This window comes from Lagopus muta, chromosome 26 (assembly GCF_023343835.1).
Source record: "Lagopus muta isolate bLagMut1 chromosome 26, bLagMut1 primary, whole genome shotgun sequence".
In the NCBI taxonomy this organism is placed as follows: domain Eukaryota; kingdom Metazoa; phylum Chordata; class Aves; order Galliformes; family Phasianidae; genus Lagopus; species Lagopus muta.
The window spans coordinates 2,759,082-2,777,226 of NC_064458.1; the positions used below are offsets into that span (position 1 = coordinate 2,759,082).

The 18,145-nt window shown below is 48.6% G+C and overlaps 1 protein-coding gene across 5 annotated transcripts in view; it reads left to right on the forward strand.

The window, feature by feature from the left end:
• The window catches only part of DOT1L (DOT1 like histone lysine methyltransferase), a 60,586-nt gene that overhangs the window by 21,639 nt on the left and 20,802 nt on the right, over positions 1–18,145 (forward strand). For all 5 annotated transcript variants that reach the window (XM_048927898.1, XM_048927896.1, XM_048927897.1 and 2 more), the window contains exons 6-15: positions 814–908; positions 3,222–3,284; positions 9,054–9,109; positions 10,826–10,905; positions 12,995–13,063; positions 14,461–14,567; positions 15,216–15,257; positions 16,405–16,488; positions 17,078–17,312; positions 17,657–17,770. In XM_048927898.1, the coding sequence (XP_048783855.1) occupies positions 814–908; positions 3,222–3,284; positions 9,054–9,109; positions 10,826–10,905; positions 12,995–13,063; positions 14,461–14,567; positions 15,216–15,257; positions 16,405–16,488; positions 17,078–17,312; positions 17,657–17,770 (945 nt within the window). The remainder of the gene's footprint in view (positions 1–813; positions 909–3,221; positions 3,285–9,053; positions 9,110–10,825; positions 10,906–12,994; positions 13,064–14,460; positions 14,568–15,215; positions 15,258–16,404; positions 16,489–17,077; positions 17,313–17,656; positions 17,771–18,145) is intronic.

Genomic DNA, 18,145 nt, shown 5'->3' on the forward strand with positions numbered 1-18,145 from the left:
TCCTTAAGCTGGGATGGAGGGAAGGACATGCATTGCTCAGGTGGGTGTAGGAACAACTTGGTGCTGCTGCAGCTTGCAGTGCGGGCAGAGCTGGGATGGGAAGTTCATGCATTTTTCAGTGCTGGTCTGGCACTGAAATTCTTTTTGAGTGTTGAACCTGGTCCTGTGTTCTAAAGCAGCACCTTGTATTTCCTATAGGAAAATAAGCTTGTTTTGTTCTCAGGCATTGTGCTGCATTTCAGGTGAAAGCTTGTGCCCGTAGTGCTGGGCAAACGGGTTGGTCTTCAGCTCAGGAATGAGACCAACATCGTTCTGGGCTGAGGTGGGAATTGTTTGTGCTGCTAATGTGTACTGAAGTACAGTCTGAGATCTGTAAGTTTGATGAAATGCTGATGAAGTTGGTGTAAATCCAGCTGTTGGTGAGCCTTTGTTAGATGGTGACCACGAGCCATGTTTAACAGCAGAAGCCACTCATGTTTGTCAGTGCAAGCATTGCTGTGTTGAGGCCTTGTGCTGTTATCCTAAAAGCACTGAAAAATGGAAGCATCAAAACTGTAACACCATGTTTCTTTTCCTTCTGTGAGGGAAGTTAAATTGCAGTGCACACTCCTCCAGGATGCAAATTCCTTTTACAGGAAGGAGGGTTCTTAGCATTTAACATAACTTGGAGGAAAATGGGGCTCGTTTCAGCCACGCATGATTTGAATTGCAGAATAGATGGAACTCGTGGGACTTTCTGCATGTTTCCTGTTAATGACTCTTTGCTTTCCTCTCTTGGAACCCTCTCTCAAGTTTGTTTTCTCTCTCCTGCAGGTGTGGGTCAGGTGGTGCTTCAAGTGGCTGCAGCCACAAACTGCAAACATCACTATGGTGTGGAGAAAGCTGACATTCCAGCCAAATACGCTGAGGTCAGTGGCTTGCAGTGAGCAGTGTGCATGCTTTTGTTTCTCAGGTTGAGCCCTGGAGGGCAGCATGCCTGGGGGGAGCGTTTGTCCTTTCCTTGTGCCTGCTGAGAGCTCAGTGTGTCTCTAACCATGGTGATGTAGGACTTACTCAAGAGGAGATGCAGTAAGCTTCACCTACACACCTGCACTGGTGGCTGTGAAAAGGCCCTCGTGCAGAGGGGCTGTCAGAAACCAAAGCACTACAAGCAAATCTGGGAAGGAATCGACTCAACAAACAGTTCTGAAGAGGTTTTTAAAGCTGTCTTTGTGCCTAAGGCACTGTTGCCCCTTTTTGGTGTCCCATAGCTGGAGTTCAGCTTGGTTATTAAGCTGGGATGGGCTGACCAGCAAGGCTCGTGTTTGCCTTGTCTGGTTGGTAGCTGTGCAGCCAGAGGAAATCTTACACCAGTGCCATAATGTGTAGGCAAGCAGGCAGTTTTCTTTCAACTTCTTTAATTCTCTGCCAATGGGGACACAAAGAGATAAGCAAAGGCATTGGGATCCTGGGAGGCAAACGAGCTACAAGCAGGCAATCAAGGCTGGTCGTGCCTTACCATACCAAGTTTACTTTCTGCAGCAGACCGAACAGAAATGTAGCCCTCCATGTTGTTAAAATAAGCTGACTCAGTCTGTGCAGGCCAGAAAATTATGCCTTATGAAGGCAAAACGAATCCTTGATCCTCCTTTAAAGTGGTGTGGGCAAAAAATGCGTAAACACGGTGGTGAGGAGGATCAGACAACGATCTGAAAATCCATTTTGTTTCTCCTCCTGTGAGCCAGTGGAAATTTCCAACTGGAGCATCGTGCATTCCCTGTGTGTGAGCCTCCTGGTTGCACTGGAGAGTCACTATCTGAATTTAATAGTGAGCTTAGTGTAGAGATGAATGCTAAAGAGGGAACGTTAGGTTCTCATTGCCATGATACCCCTTCCCATCACTGTGCAAACATGAGGCCTTAATGATAATGGTTAGCAAACAAAAAAAAAACACCAAACCAAACAAACACAACAGAAAACACCACCCAGAAATTAAATATTAGTATTAACTTGTGGGCTGCCTTCTGTTGCAGAGGAGCACCAATATTTCATAGGTTTATGGGACGAACAAATTGTGCAGCACTGTTCTGCTGGTTACAGACTGAACAGCTGAGCAGCTGCTGCCTGCATGCTGTGTTCTCCCCAGCTCTGATAGACACTTGTGCAAGAGATTGGATTATGTTTCTAACTCAGATTGGCTGTGGCAGCACATCTCTGGCTGCTTTGGTAAGGAAAGGATGCAGATGGCTTTGAATACCTTCAGCTGAATAGGAAGAGTCTCATGGATTTGATTTAGTGAAGCTGCCCTTGAAAAATCAAAGTTCAAAATACATCCAGCACATGAAAATACTTCTGGCTTTGGTGTGTTGTCCCACAAAGCTTAGGGGGGCTCAAGAAACAAAGAGTTTCAGCACACATCTGCTGCACTGATGGATATCTGCACATCTCAGATGTTGGTAGTCAGAGCTCCTTCCTGTATTTCCTCACATTGCTGCCTCCAAATTTGGGCCCTTCATTTCTGGAGTCAAATTCTGGAAATACAGGAGGTTTTTTGAGTCTTCTGAGACACTTGAGTTTAATTTTCACACCTGGTGTATAGATGGACCCTCACTGCCATCTTGACACGTTGTTCTTTTTTTCTTTATTTAATTTTTTTGTTAATTTCTCCTGTATTTGGGCAATAGAAGACTGGTGCCAGTTGTATGGCTGGGTCACACAGCCTTCCATCCCCTGCAGCCCCAGTCTGTCTGGGTGCAGCTGGAATCACTCCTTGTTGCTCTGGCACATTGGTGCTCCCTCCGCTCACTGTTGCAGTTGCTCTGCATGCTTCTTTCTGCTGCTTCACCCCAGCTGACCCGTCTAAGCTTTGCTATCTGGGCTCAGATTGGATGCATTCAGTGCCTCCTGCTCTGTGGGATTATGCACCACAACACAGCAGCTACTTAAGGTTGTGCCATTTTTAGTGGTAAGCAGCGTCAGCTCAGTTTGCATTGCTTATAACATGTAATTTTGCTGAGAAGGGTGGGGGAGAGAAGAAAATGCCAGCTTTGTCTTGATCCTGGTGCAGATCTTCTTGTTAAGAAGTGGCAGTGAATGTCTGCCTGGTATCCATTGAGTATTAATGGGGAAAAAAATGGTGGGGAGGGGGTTATTGAGCACTGTCAGAGCTCATCTGCTTTCACTGCTGTCTCGCTGCACCAAGATGTCCTAACAGGTGGTTTTGTGTCTCTTCCCTCTTCTAGACGATGGACAGAGAGTTCAGAAAGTGGATGAAATGGTATGGGAAAAAACATGCAGAATACACAGTGAGTGCAATTCAGCTGAAAAGCGTTGTGGTCCCTGCTGATGTACAGAATTTGCAAAGCCCTCTTCAGCAGCAAAGCAGCAGCATGAGTCGTGTCTGCTTACCAGCCTTTCCTTGATCCTCAGGATGATGCTCTGTGAGATATCCTCCCGGTGGCCTCTTTCTCTCATTGATTACTTGGTGTGGTGTTATGGAAGTGCTCTCAGGGCTTTTCAGAAGTTGTTGGATGGTTTATCCTTCCAGCACTCTGCTGGCTGTGCTGTCCAGCTGCCATGTGTCTTCTCTTTGTGGTAATGCCTTCTCTTCCCCTCACCTCCCTCACATGGCATGGACGTGGCAGCCCCTGCTCAGGTGTCTGAGCCCTCCTGCAAGAAACAGAGGCTGAAGCTTCATGTCCTGCAGGCAGGTGGAGGTGTGATCAGTGGGATTGGTGCTGCAGGGTTTGAAGTTCTGCATGAAGAGCAGCACTGAGATTAAGGCAGAGGATCTCAGGACTGGTAACAGGGCAGTGAGTCTAAGTGGAGCTGCAGGTGGGTGCGTGGGCTCAGAAGGATGGCAAGCAGTTAGCTGTCCCCCAGAAAGGGTCGGGGTGAGATGCTCCATGCGTGGAACCCAGACCAGGAGCAGATGGGGGCATCGCAGGCACCTGTCTGTCTTGGGCTGGGTGCATGTGATCCAGAAGCTTTCCACTTCTGAGATGTCTTTTTCACTCCAGAATAACACTTCTAAGCTTTGCAGATCCATAGGCTGCTTGGTGTCATTCCCACCCCTTTTCTTTTTCTTTCCTTCTCGTCATTAAGAAGCTGCTCTCCAGCTAATCACTTGCCTGTGGGGAAATCACAGCACAACAGCAGCCCACTGGGAGCTCTTAAAATGCAGTGTTGGTGCTTCTCTGCCTCTTCCTCATGTTCAGGAAAGAGGATGGATGGGTCAGGGCTGTTCCCTCGTTGCCCAGAGACATAAGGATGCTCTTTTTGCTCAGAGGCTGCACATTTCTGGGGAACTTCTTCTCCTTTTTTCCTTTCAACAGAGCCATTGCTGTGTTACTGCAGTGGTTTGAACCACACAACACTCCTCATTTCAGCAGCGTGGGATCAAACGAAATGGCAGATCATTGCAGCAAGCCAATCTCAATCTTCCGGGGCTCTGCTGCAGCCCTGAGCCCTTTCTATGGGTCTGACAAGAGATGAAGGATGCTCTCCCACTAGGAATTGGGCTGAGAAGGTGACAGTGCCACCTCTGTGCACTTTCTCCCTGACATGCCTTGGCTGGGTAGCATGGGCCCCTCCAGCAGCGTGCTGGGCTTGCTGTGGGGCTGCTTTGTAGCAGCATTGATATTGAGCTGCTAACTCTTTCCTGCTGTGGAAACACTGCGAATGCTTCGCTCTTCATGAAGTGGCCATATGGCATTTTTCCATTGTGTCACCCAGCTGGCATTACATGAAAGGAGCTGTTAGTGGAGATACTCTGCTTATGAGCTGCGCGATTTAAAGAATAGGAGAAGAACTTGGAATAAATATTGGAAGCATATTGATTGCCTTAGGCAGCAAGCATTTCCATATTGCTCATTCCAAGCGACGGAATCCAGTGCTATATGGAAACAAAGCTCCTCACTTTTGCTAGATTTTATAACTTTGCTTTCAGAATAAAATTTCTCCTTGTTTCCATTGTGCATTCTGCTTTTCTGGAAAATGAGGTCCCAAAATTCCATCTGCTGGGTTGGAACAGCCTGCAATCAGCTGAGCTTCACCTGGGGCTTCTGCAGTCGTGAGAGCTTCCATTGCGTTTTGTCCACAGTGGTGAACAAATGGCAGAAGCAAATCTCTTTGGCAGTGGGTGATCAGTGCAGCTCCCCAACTGCATTCTGCATTCTGGAGTGGGAGAAGGATTGCTCAGCATATGCTGACATGGGGCATCTCCTACCTCCAGCTTGTGTGGGTCATCCTGTCTCATTAAGCTGTTTCTAAATGAGCTGAGTTTCATTTTAAGACAGGCTGCTCGGTCTCATGATTCTAACTAACTGGGGAAAGAAAATCATTGTAGTAACTTTCAGGTAGGATTCCTTCTCAGCATTTTATATTCAGTTGAAATGTTTCACCTTGCTTTAAATATTTGCATCCTTATGCCTTTATCGTTCAGTTTCAGTTGCTCCAATGCTTCCCTGATGTCTGATTCTCAACCAGTGAGGGTTAATGAATACTCTTTGCTGTTCCCCTCTGTTGTACGGAGAGAGAATCCATTATAGCTCTGTGCATTATGCCAGTGTCCCATTTCCTTTCAGCTCCTCTTATCTGCTCATTTCTCTGCCCACTGCACTCAGAAGTTTCCAAGATCAGCTTCTCCCCATTCTTTTAAAGCAAACTGTTACACAAAGGGAACTGGAGACACTTCTGAGGTGACGAGGTCTGGGTAATTCAGAGGGCCTGTCTTGGGGAATCTCTGCATGTGTGCAGCCACCACATTCAAAAGCAGCATTGCAGTTAAGAGATGGATGGGTTTGCATGGTTTCTAGCTGTAAATATCCTCACGTGGATCCAAGTCACAGCCATCACCAGGCACGTGGGGCACCGCCATGCAGCAGAAAGTCATCTGCCCTTGAAGTAACATTCGGTGCCCCTGTGCTGCTTTGCTGAGGCCATTCAGCAGAGCAGGAGGAGGAGGTCGCTGTATTACAGAGTGGCTCAGCTCGGAGGGACCTTACAGATCATCCATTCCACCTGCTGCCATTGGGTGCCCTGTGCAGCCTGGTCTCCATTCTGAGCTTCAGCACTGATTTGTGCAGGAGGAGCATCGCTGCTCCGCGCCTGATTGCAGCTGCTGCTTTGGAGCAGTGAGTGGCATCACTGTGCATAAAAATCCCATTGCTCAACAGTAAGAAGGAGGCAGGAGAGCTGCATGTCCCAGATATTTTTGAATGCCCTATTTCAGCGGGAAACGCAATGTTTTGGTATTCAAAAGGGCCTCCAAACATCCCCTGTGGCTTTGAAATGATGCCACGTTTCAGAGGTTTGGATCCATGCCTCCAGTTATTTTTGAAAAGAACAGGAACCTAAAAATATCCGTGTGTACTTTACCAGGCAGAATGGACTGTGTTGGTTTTTTTTGAGCCAAGTGTTTGCATGGAGGCTGCTGGAATGAGGAGAGCTGCGTGCGAATTTATGGCTCTGGTGTGAGCAGGGTGAGAACAAAGCCTTCCTCCGAGCAGTCGGAGGACAAGCTGAGCTGGAATGGAGCTCTGAAGGCTGTCTGGTCCCACTGCTTGCATTGAGGAGGGACACCCACAGCTCCTCCAGGTGCTCAGAGCCCATCTGCTGGCCTCGGGTCCTTGTAGGGATGGGGCACTCATTGCTTCTTTGGGCAACCTGTTCCAAGGAAGATGGGCTCAGCCTTCCTGAGCTGCCCTGTGCTTTCCATGGAGCAGAGCTACCCACTGCAAGAACCTGAATATCAACCTGTTCTCCCTTCCAAGTTTAGAAGCAGTGCTGGCTGGCAGCTCTCTGAAGCGGATTTCAGCAGCTAATTATCCTTTTAGGTAAAGCACATCTCCTGCATTGTCTAATCAGATGAAAATATCTGCATTACAGATGGTCCCTTCCATTCATTATTTACTAAGCAGATTATGTTTCTCAGGGAGAGGAGGAGCGCACTGGGGGTTGGGACACTGGGGGGATGAGATTGAGTGCATCCCTGTGCAGGGATCCCTTATGTCAGCATCACTGCTGCTGCACCCGGGCAGGAGTGGCATTGCTCTCCCCCTTGTTGTTTTGCTCTCAGAATTAGTGTTAGCCATGGACTGAGCGTGAATTCAGGGGGAATTTCATTGGATTCCTGATGTTGGCTCTCCTTAAGCCGTCCTTTGGCTCTGTTGACCCTGTTGCTCCCCAGTACAGCGGGTAAAAAAAGAGGGTGGTCAGAAATAGCCCAGCCAGATTGCTTGTACACTCTATTTAGAATGCAGCTGACTGACCCAGGAATCGCTGTCTGCCACCCAGAGGGGAAAAACAAGCAGTTTTCTCCCAACCACAGGGGACCATCTGGGTATTTCAGTACTTTATTTCTCCTGGTGAGATTTTTCCCTCAACTGTTGGCAAAGTAGGAGCAAGGCTGGCATTGCAGCACCAAGATGGAAGGGTTTAAGCAGTGCTGTGCTTCGTTTGAATGTTAACATGTGTGTATTTTGCACAAGTGGACGAGGGGAGCATCTTCCATACAGCATCACAGAATTGTAGGGGTTGGAAGGGACCTCCAGAGATCAGCGAGTCCAACCCCCAAGGTTCTATTGGGTTAAGGAATGGAGATTTGGGCTATGATCATTCTTTTCCAAACCCTGTAGGTAAGACAGATGCGTGGTGTAACTGGATCCAAATCAGTCAGGATCCAAACAAGTTGGATTTCAAGACCTTCAGATGAACCTTCCTATTTCAGAATGGTTTTGTGTTATTGTGTACTTTGTTCATTTGCAAGGTTATGGTTTTATCATCACACCTCGTTATTTCTGAAGTGTTTTTCTTTCTCCTGTTGGTCTGTGAAGATATTGGAAACTGACTGCATTGCATGGAGGGCAGCAGTATAGAAACTGCCTTGCAAAAAGCCTTGCTCAATAAGTACGGTTACCTTGCTTGTGGGTTTTCTTCTGCTGTGTCTTGATTACTCAACCAGGATACAAAAGTAAAACAAAATTGTCCCTTAGAAGAATGTAGAGATGGTCACAATCTCTAAAAAAGGCACGTAGAGCCCCAGAAGTAACGTTTCACTGCATTAGCTGAGAAAAATAACATCCTTTAGAGCTGTTCTGAGGTTGCAGTGAGTGTTTGCTGGAGGTTTTGGCAACGTCTGGCAGCACTTGGCTGGGTTGGATCTCTCTGAGCTCAGTCTCCAACGTGTGCTTTGTTCTTATTGCAGCAGGGATATCAAGAAGTGCATCGCCCCCTGGGCAGGCGTGGTGCTGTAGGTGGTCCTTGTGCTTTAAAACCTTCTTCCATCCGTCTGCTGGGTGGTACAGACTGACTTTGGGTTATTGCCACCCGTTGTTTTCAGCTGGTTCGGGCGCACTGGGCTCTGTGCTGAGTTCCTGCTCCCTTCCCAAGGCCACTCACTGTGTGCTCCTCTGTGTGCGCCTCTGCCATCATTTCTGTGGCTGTGGGTGAGGTCAGGCTGCTCTGCTGCAAGGGAAGGCTGCAGGGAAGGCACCCAGCTCTGCTGCTGTGGGTCTGCTGGCTCAGCTGTGGAGGCTTGGAGAGAGCTCGATGGTGTGGTGCCACGTGGCTGTCACTCAGCTGGAATTGGAGCTGGCAAGCAAAGCGCTCGTGCTTTCCCAAACAAAGGAGTAGGTGCAGAAGAAGGATGCTCAGCAGTCACCGGTGCTGCTGGGATGTTTGTGAGCTTGTGACACATCCGTCATCTTCCTGCCCTTCACAGGGTGCCGTTAATTCATTGTTTTACTGCCTCTTCTCTCCCTCTCTTACCTTCCTCCTCCAAGCTGCCTTCATCTCGTGGCACCACACAGCAGCATGGCCCTGAGATTCCCTTCTTACATCCAAACACCGTGCAGAAAAGCTGTGGGGGTTCCCCTGTGTTCCATCAGGGAGGGGTGCTGGGCCACAGAGACCCTTCCCCACTCCCCCATCGGAGGGTGGGAGCAGAGGGGGGGTCCTGCAGGGGGGTCACTGGGCTGAGGCTGCAGAAAGGGAAGGGACACACGGAAAGGAGCAGCATTGACTTACTGATCTGTGTGGTTTTTGTGTTTCTTGTCTCTTTTCTTATCTTTAAGCTGGAAAGAGGTGACTTCCTCTCAGAAGAATGGAGAGAGAGAATTGCAAACACAAGGTACAGTACAGCCATTGAATGAATGCTGCTTTATGAACTGAGTGCTTGGGAGGCTGTATGATGGAAATTGGGAGGCTGGCCAGCTTCTCTATAGAATTTCCGTAGCAAATACCAAAAGCTGATCTGCCAGCCCTTGCATTGGCCTCTTCAGATCCTGTTTTCTGTTGAGAGGAATGGCTTTAAATGCATGTCCTGGGATACACACCCAGGGGCGTATCCAAGATAAATTCTAGCTGTACAACTCAGAAGAGACCCCTGCTTGTTCTGCCTTTCCTTCTCACTTGTCTCAGGGGTCACCGTGGCTGCGGGTTCCTGCAGCCAGGCTCGATTCCCATGTTAAAAAATAATACAGCAAAAGAGCAAATGAATCAATTCCAGCTCAAATTGGGGATTCATTCAAACTCATTATCTCAAACGCTTCCTCCTGTGGAGATCTGTGGAGGGTTGCATCCATCACAGTGCTCTAAGTGTGCTCCATCACAGTGTGCCTCCACCAAGCTTCAGGAGCTGCTGTTAACAGGGCAGCACTCAGTGCCAGGTCCCTTCCTGGGGCTGCACAGCTCTGCTGTGCCAGAAGGAGCACTAAGAAACACACGAGGCCACTTCTCCTTTTCCCTTTTCTCTCCTGGATGTTTTCTGGTCCCATTAACGTGCCTGGCTGTGCTGCGAGGCCTCTTTCCTGGCACGTGTTGGGAAGGAGCAGGAAGAAACCCTCATGAGCCTCACTTGCCAGGCAGGGCTTCCCAAACTTCCCACAGCAAGGAGCAACAAGCCTTTCACTTTATTTTTTTTAGTACATATTTCTTCTTTCCTTTTTTTTTTTTAATCTGTGGTTTTTAATAACTTTGGCTGCTGCTCACAGACACATTGTCCTTACTGAGCACGTCTCATGCATAGAGGCACGAGGAGGGGAGTTTGCAAGCAGCCTTCTTGCAAGGGAATCGGTTCTTTGTGCTGCAGCCACGTGCCAGCACTGCACGCAGTGTGTACGTGCAGGGTGCTGGTAGGGAGCAGCACAAAGACGTGTGGACACAGCCCCAGAAATGATGTTTTCTTTTCTTTTTGGATCCGTAATGTGTTCTGCTTCTTTCCCAAACCGCCATACGTGCGAGTGCTGCGTTCCCATGTGAGCAGTGCTTTCAAGATCACCCCCCTTCCCCTGCATTTCCTACCCCAGGCAGAAGTGCAGCTCTTCAGTTGGGATCAGGGTGAAGTGCAGGGTTTAGGGCAGTGAAAACACTGGGAGGTGCAAACCTTTCCTCCTAGGGCCAGAAGAGCAGCTGTGATCTTCTGCTGTTGTGCTTTAAATGTGAACAAGGAATGGGATGAGCCATGTGTGAGGATTGTTTCCTGTGTGTGGTGAGCGTGGTCTCAGTCGTCATGTTGATGTTTGCTCGCACCATGGGAGAGGAGTGAAAATATTTTGCACATTGTCTCTGCATTGAAACTTGCTGATGTAATGAATAAGACGCGCTGCAAAGCCAGCTGTGTGCTGGGAGGAGCTGTCAGAGCAGGCTGCCCTCCTCGTATTGATTGTAATTATTTGGGCAATGCTGTGGGTTATGGGCTGCTTTGTATGGCAGTGCCAGGAGCAAACTCTTTGTTCTTTGGGTTCATAGGGGTTTGAATGCTTAGAGCTGGCGTGGGGCTGGTGGTGTGGGTGTGCTTGGTGCCGGACACCCATCCCCATTTATTAACTCCACCGTTATCTTGCAGTGTTATTTTTGTGAATAATTTTGCCTTTGGTCCTGAGGTGGATCACCAACTGAAGGAGCGATTTGCCAACATGAAGGAAGGTAACCAATCCAACTCCCCACCTTTTCCCATGGGTTTCCCACCCGTGGTGATGACTGCCAGGTTGGTGGCTTTCCTTCTGAGCCATGCAGAGAAATGGCTGCACCGCTGTGGGGACTTTTGCAGCTCTATTCAAACAAACACAAACCAGAAATCCATGTGATCACTTCAAATCACATCATGGCTTCTGGGTTGGAGAGGAGCTCAAGGAGCCTCCCAGCCAGGTGATCTCTTGGGAATCACAGAATCACAGAATCACCCGGGTTGGAAGGGACCCCAAGGATCATGTAGTTCCAACCCCCTGCCCAGCAGGGCCACCAAACATCCACATTCAGATCAGGTTGCCCAGGACCCCGTCCAACCTGGCCTTAAACACGTCCAAGGACGGGGCATCCACAACCTCCCTGGGCAGCCCGTTCCAGGGCCCAACCACTCTCCTAGTAAAGAACTTCCCCCTAACATCCAACCTAAATCTTCCCTCCTTCAACTTAAAACCATTTCCCCTTGTCCTGCTGTTGTCAGCCCTTGTGAAGAGTTTACTCCCCTCCTGGGTGTAGGTTCCCTTCAGGTACTGATAGGCTGCAATGAGGTCACCCCGCAGCCTTCTCTTCTCCAGGCTGAACAAGCCCAACTCCCTCAGCCTGTCCTCATAGGGGAGCTGCTCCAGCCCCCTGATCATCTTAGTCGCCCTCCTCTGGACCCTTTCCAAAATCTCAATGTCTTTCTTGTACTGAGGGCTCCACACCTGGACACAGGACTCCAGATGGGGCCTCACAAGAGCCGAGTAGAGAGGGACAATCACCTCCCTGTCCCTGCTGGCCACCCCTCTCCTGATGGAGCCCAGGATCCCATTTGCCTTTCGAGCTGCCAGAGCGCACTGCTGGCTCATATTCAGTCTCTCGTCCATCAGGACCCCCAGGTCCTTCTCTGCCGAGCTGCTCTCAAGGACCGCTCCTCCCAGCCTCTACAGGTGCCTGGGGTTCTTCCGGCCCAAATGCAAAACCCTGCACTTTGCCGTGTTGAACCTCATCAGGTTCACCTGAGCCCAGCCCTCCAGCCTGTCGAGGTCCCTCTGAATGGCATCCCTTCCTTCCACCGTATCAACCGCACCACTCAGCTTGGTGTCGTCGGCAAACTTGCTGAGGGTGCACTCAATTCCCTCATCGATGTCATTAATAAAGATGTTAAAGAGCACCAGTCCCAAGACAGACCCTTGGGGGACACCACTTGTTACCGGCCTCCACCTGGACATAGAGCCATTGACCACCACCCTCTGTCTGCGGCCTTTCAACCAATTGCTTATCCATCGGGTCGTCCACCCATCAAATCCACTTCCCTCCAATTTGGAGATGAGGATGTGGTGGGGGACCATGTCAAAGGCCTTGCTCAGGTCCAGGTAAATGACATCGGTCGCCTTCCCTTCGTCCACCAATGCCGTCACTCCATCATAGAAGGCCACAAGATGAGTTAGGCATGACCTTCCTTTGGTGAAGCCGTGCTGGCTGTCTCGGATCACATGCTTAATGACTCTGCACATTAAGCCTTCCTGCAGAGCTTTTGGGAGCCTTGCTGACATGCTCTGGGGTTCCCATGTTAGGACACTTAGTGGTGGGGACATGGGGACACCCAGCTGTGGGCACTGCAGAGCTTCCTTCCCGCTGCGGAGGCCGTGTGCAGCTTCCCTCGTTGCATGCTGAATTCATTTAGCGAGTTCTCCCATTTAAAACTGTCACACTGGGTACTAATTAGTTAACTAATTAGTGTTAAAATGGGGACGCAGTCACAGGTGATGTCTTGTCTGCTCCACGAGGAGCAGCCCTGATGTCACCCGAGGTGCTTTGGTGGCTTCTTCCCTTGTAACCACTTGGATAATCACAGTTCTGGTGGGTGATGGCAGAAGATCGAAAAATAAGAAATTCTAGGGGGAAAAAAGCAAATCAAGTGTGGAATGAACAGAGAAGTGGTGGCTTCCAGAGGACAGCTCTGTGCCAAATAAATAATGCGTATTTTGGGCTCCGCGAGGTTGTGCTTAATAACTGGTCATTTCTAAAGGAAACCAGAAACTGATTTGCTGTTTTCTCTCTTTTCCAGGTGGGAGAATTGTGTCCTCAAAACCTTTTGCACCTCTGAATTTCAGAATTAACAGTCGAAACTTGAGTGGTACGGTTGCCCTTTTTATTGCTGTTGTTCACGTTAGGCTGCAGTCTCACACAACCACATCTTTTGTTGCTCTTCATTAAGAGTCATTAAGAAGGAAAGTTGTGTTACTGTAGCACACGTAGCAAAGGGAAATGCCTCTTAAATCACTCAAACAAAAAGCAGAGGGGTAAATCCTAGCACTTGTGGTGTAAGAAGCACTGATGCTGATGTGCTCAGCTGCTGAGTGTTTCGACCTCAGTGCTGCAAGCAGGTCGAACAGCCCCATCCCATCCACACCCATTGCTGTCTCTGTTTTACTGTTGTTTTTTCTTTCTTTCTTTCCATCTGAGCACAGCAGATGTGCTGTTTCCCAATGTTATCCTCTGCAAGCGTGCAAACTGCAGTTGGATGAGGTTTGGGGGTTGCTCACGTGCTGTGCTGTTGGTTTTGCTTCTGGCCTTCTTTCGGTTTTTATTGTTGAAAGCTATGGAAGCAGTGGGATGATCCAACGTGCGCCTTCTGTGTCCAGAGTAAAACATTCCTTGGGTTTAAAAAGCACTTCGTTCCCCTCCTTGTGCAGTGTGACAAAGTAACATCCCGAGCTGCAGAGCTCTGGCTCTGTTTTCTTTCTGGCAACTGCTTTTGGTCAACTGCTTTTCAAGAACGGCCATTTGCAGAATGCCATTAAGGTGCTGGACTGAAGTAGTGCCATTGTGAGTTATTTTTACTGAACTGCTGTGTCTGGAGCACTGGGCAGACAAAACTGCCATTTTCTTTCTTGATGCTGTTTTCCATGGCATCCAGAGCTGCATTAACCATTAAATGCTGGCTGCTGGCTGCCTCAGCTCCCTCTGTGCTGGGTTTGGCAGTCTGTGGTCATTAAAAATAGCAGAGAGGAGGCAGAGTGGCCAGTGTGCTCTTTTATTCCCCTTTAAAAGCTGGGATCACAGCTACCAGTTGGTCCCCACCTTCCACAGCACTGCAGTTCTGTGTATACCAGCTGCTGTGTCATGCTGGTACAGAAGTGATGGAGGAATAGCTGATGGAGATTTGGCTGGGAGGGGGTTGGTGCCCCTGCGCCTGGCTGCTGCTTTGCCTTCAAGGATGAGCAGTGAAACAGTTTAAAAAACACAGTGGAAAGCATAAAGCTTGAAGACAGAGGCAGCCTCCATACTCAGTGGCTGTGGAAATATTCAGGCACGTCCCAGACCTCTTAATTCTAGGGAACAAAACAAACATGGGTGAGAAAGCAAATGTCAAACTGGTTTGTCCTCAATCTGAATATGGTGCCATTTACATGGGTTGGATTAATGGTGTTCTGTAAGCAGTCCAAGACACAGGGTAGAGCTTCAGAGTTTCCTAGGTTTTCTGCTGGGTGCTGCATGCAGTGAGTGAATAACTTCCCTTTCTTCCCGCAGATATTGGCACTATAATGAGAGTCGTGGAGCTGTCACCACTGAAAGGCTCTGTGTCGTGGACTGGGAAGCCAGTCTCTTACTACCTGCATACTATTGACCGAACCATAGTGAGTATCACTGCAGGCTGGGGCTCTGCCTGCTGCCCCTGCACAGAGCCAACGTGTCAGCATCACACAGCGCTGCAGCACGCTGCTCCTTAGCAGTCCTTCTCCATTCTGATTGCTCTGTCGGGTCTGTAGGGCTGAGCAGAGCTCAGTGGCAGTGCTGATGCATCCACTGTTCTTCTCTTCCACTGGTCTGGTGGTTGGTGACCCTGCATATGGCAGGGGGTTGAACCTAGAGGGTCATCGTGGTCCTTTCCAACCCATCCTATGATTTATTAAAGAAAACAAAAACAACTCTGTAGAAGCACCAACTTATCAGTGCTTCTTGCTGTAGGAGAGTAAGGTATTTTCTAAGCCTGCTTCAGTCTGATAGTGCTTTTGGGAGAGGATATGCCATAGTGTGGGTAAATATTTGGGTGAAGTGAAGGAGCTTTGCTGCACACAGCCTTCTGCTGAGTGCAGGTAGGTCTCACAAAGCTTCACGCTGAGGATGGGCCGTGGGGAGCTGACAGAGCCTTGTTGGGTTTTGTCCTGCCCGTGTCCTTTACTGGGGGAGAAGCAGTCAGAATTTCTGCATTTATCTTAAATTCATGTCTATTCTTATGTGTTCTTCAGTCTTGACTTACAAAATTATCATCTTTGTGTTTGCAGCTTGAAAACTATTTTTCTAGTCTCAAAAATCCAAAACTCAGGGTAAGTCTCAGCTGTTTTCTGTAGAACATTCAGAGTAATGGGGAAGCCAGCAGGAGGGCCTCGGTCACTTCTTCAGGGTGTGCAGAATGGGGAGAAAATTAAATCTTCTTGCTAAGTGAGGAACGGTGTGCATGGAGCTAATTGAAGGGAAGCATCACACACCATCAAGCCCTAATACAATCACATTCAAGAGCTCTATAATGGCTAATTAATGGGGAGCCTCCAGGTGTTGTTCACTTGCCCTGGAGACCTACAGAGAGCTATTTGTTCATTAAAGCACCAAAGTTTTAAGGAGGAAATGATGGTTTGAATCTTTCCCAGTGCTCCGCTGCATGGAAGTGAGGAGTGCTCTGAGCTGATGCTGCTGGGACTCCATTGGGAGCACAGAATGTGTTGGCAGTCACTGTGGTCTGTGCTGTCACACGTGGAATTAAAGAGCCAAAGGATTTTGGGGGCTCTGTTGGGCTTTATCCAGCTGAAACAACTGATGGCAGTGATGGGATAAAACAAGGCCGTGAAGCTTAAAACTTTGGGAGAACATAGATTTACTTAGCAAGGCCTGCAAGCAGACTTGGGATTCGGTTATTGCAGACTGTTCAAGCTTGGGAGAAAAGGCCTCTGAGAATCGAGGGGCAAAAAGAAACTGAAAATCAGGTGGCATCCATGTGCTGTAGAACTGCCTTGTTTTCAAAGGGAGGATGCCTCAACCTGCCATTTATTATAGAGCCCGGATGATACACTGCTCAGATTGCAGAAGGTGTCTGAATCTTTATGCAAGTTTAACCTCACCTGGAAGGTACCAGAAAGATGACATGAGCAGAGTGACATTCCTTGTCTGTATGCCTAGCAGAAAATGAAGCTGAGAAGTTGCTGCTGTGCAGACCTGGTGAAGGTTGAATGGGGTGATGATGAATGGTTTGACACTTCAAATCACATGAGATTGTTGTTGTAGTGATGTAGTGGTACAGGAAATGTTGGATGTGTGGGTAAAGTGCTTAGTAAGGGACCTTTAACTGCAGTGAGTGGTCTGGGAAGGTGGGGTGGAGTGAGGGGAGAGTTTGGGGCCAAGAGAGGAAAGGCAGGGATCTGTGTTAGAAAGGGAGGAACACAGGAACAAGTCATTGACTCTTCTAAAACGTTTGTTCAGGAGGAACAAGAGGCAGCTAGACGTCGTCAACAGCGAGAAAACAAGAGCAACACAACTACTCCAACAAAGGTTCAAGAAAACAAGGTGACTGTCCTGCAGGGGGAATGCATTCAGTGTGTAAACTGCTGTCACTGCTGCTGAGGAAAGGACTGAGTGACACTTGGGCATTGCCCTGATAATTCTGGGGCAAAAAAAAGGCATTGCCACATGAATGGCAGAGCTGCTTGAGCTGCCTTCAGTGCTGCTTGCAGAGCTCTTCCTCGAGTCTTGCTCAGGGTTGCTGAGTATCTTTGGCAACATTTCCTGTCTCATTCAGTTGTGTGACTGTTTGAAATGCAGTGTCTGTGCACAAAGACGTGGATCTGCTCTGACTTTCATTGAAGTCAGTTGAAGACTGAGCAGGACTTGTGTTGACTTGTGTAGACAACAGGAGAGCAACCAGCTCTTCTTAGACAAGAGTTAAACTTGGCTTTCTGCAGTGAGGGAATTAGCACAGCTTCTGGGCTGCTGGGGACAGCTCTTGTTCCAAGCAAGCTGAGTTCATTGGCAACCTGTTGAACAGTTGACTTTCATGAATGTATTAAACGAAGTTAGGAATGCTTGCTTAAAAGAAATGCTGCTTGTGTAGGTAGCAATAACCGAAGGGCTTTCTGCTTATAAAAAAATCTCTTAGGATTCTGGTGCTGAAGAAGAAAAAGCTGGGGCAAATGCTGTTAAAAAGCCATCTCCCTCTAAAGCAAGGAAGAAAAAACTGAGCAAAAAAGGAAGGAAAATGGCAGGCAGGAAGCGAGGGCGTCCCAAGAAAATGAACACTGCAAATACAGAGCGCAAGACCAAGAAGAACCAAACTGCACTAGAACTTCTGCATGCTCAAACTGTGTCACAGACATCTTCATCCTCTCCTCAGGGTGAGTTCAGAGCAGCCTGTCCCTCTGTGTGAGCGTAAATAACGGATGCACTGAGCTCATTCTTCCTCAGTGCTGCTTTAGTGTGGTTTGTGCCATACCTTCTCCCTTACCACCAAAGCAAAGTGGAGGTGTGCCTCTGTGAGCCTGGAGATGCTTGGCCAGGAGCTGGAGCTGCCCTGTTCTCACTGCTGCTTCTAAGGCCATGCTGCAGTTGCCCTTCCAAGCAATTGGTTGCAGTGTGTCTGTTCAGCACAGTTAGCAAATCTCACTGCAGGTGAATGCTTTGGAGTGGTAAAACTTCTGTGCCCTTCCCAACTGAATGGCTGTCGTGTCTCTCCCTTCAGATGCATACAAGTCACCTCATAGTCCATATTACCAACTACCTCCTAAAGTGCAACGGCATTCATCCAACCAGCTGCTGGTGACACCCACCCCACCTGCACTACAGAAGCTGCTAGGTAAGGCTGTGGCATCACTGTTTGTGAAGGAGACCTTTGCTTTGGGGTTTCTAAACATAGAGGGCTTTTAATGGGCAGACACTGTGGAAGAAGAGGAAGAAGAGTGGGGGTCATCTTGCTGCTGAAGTTGCTGTCTTGGTCTGTGTTTGGTTTTGATTTTGTTTCAGCTTGGCACCAAAGGGAAGAAACTGGGGTTTAGCAGGAATCCAAAATAGCTTTCAGTGCAAATAGCTCATCAGAAATGACTTCAGTTTAAATGAAGCCATTCTCTTAAATGACAGCAGCTCTGTTTTCCCTGTGAAATGCACTGCAAAGTCAAACAAAAATGAGGTGCTGTCTGAATTTGACACTTCTCTGGAGGAAAACCTTGATGCA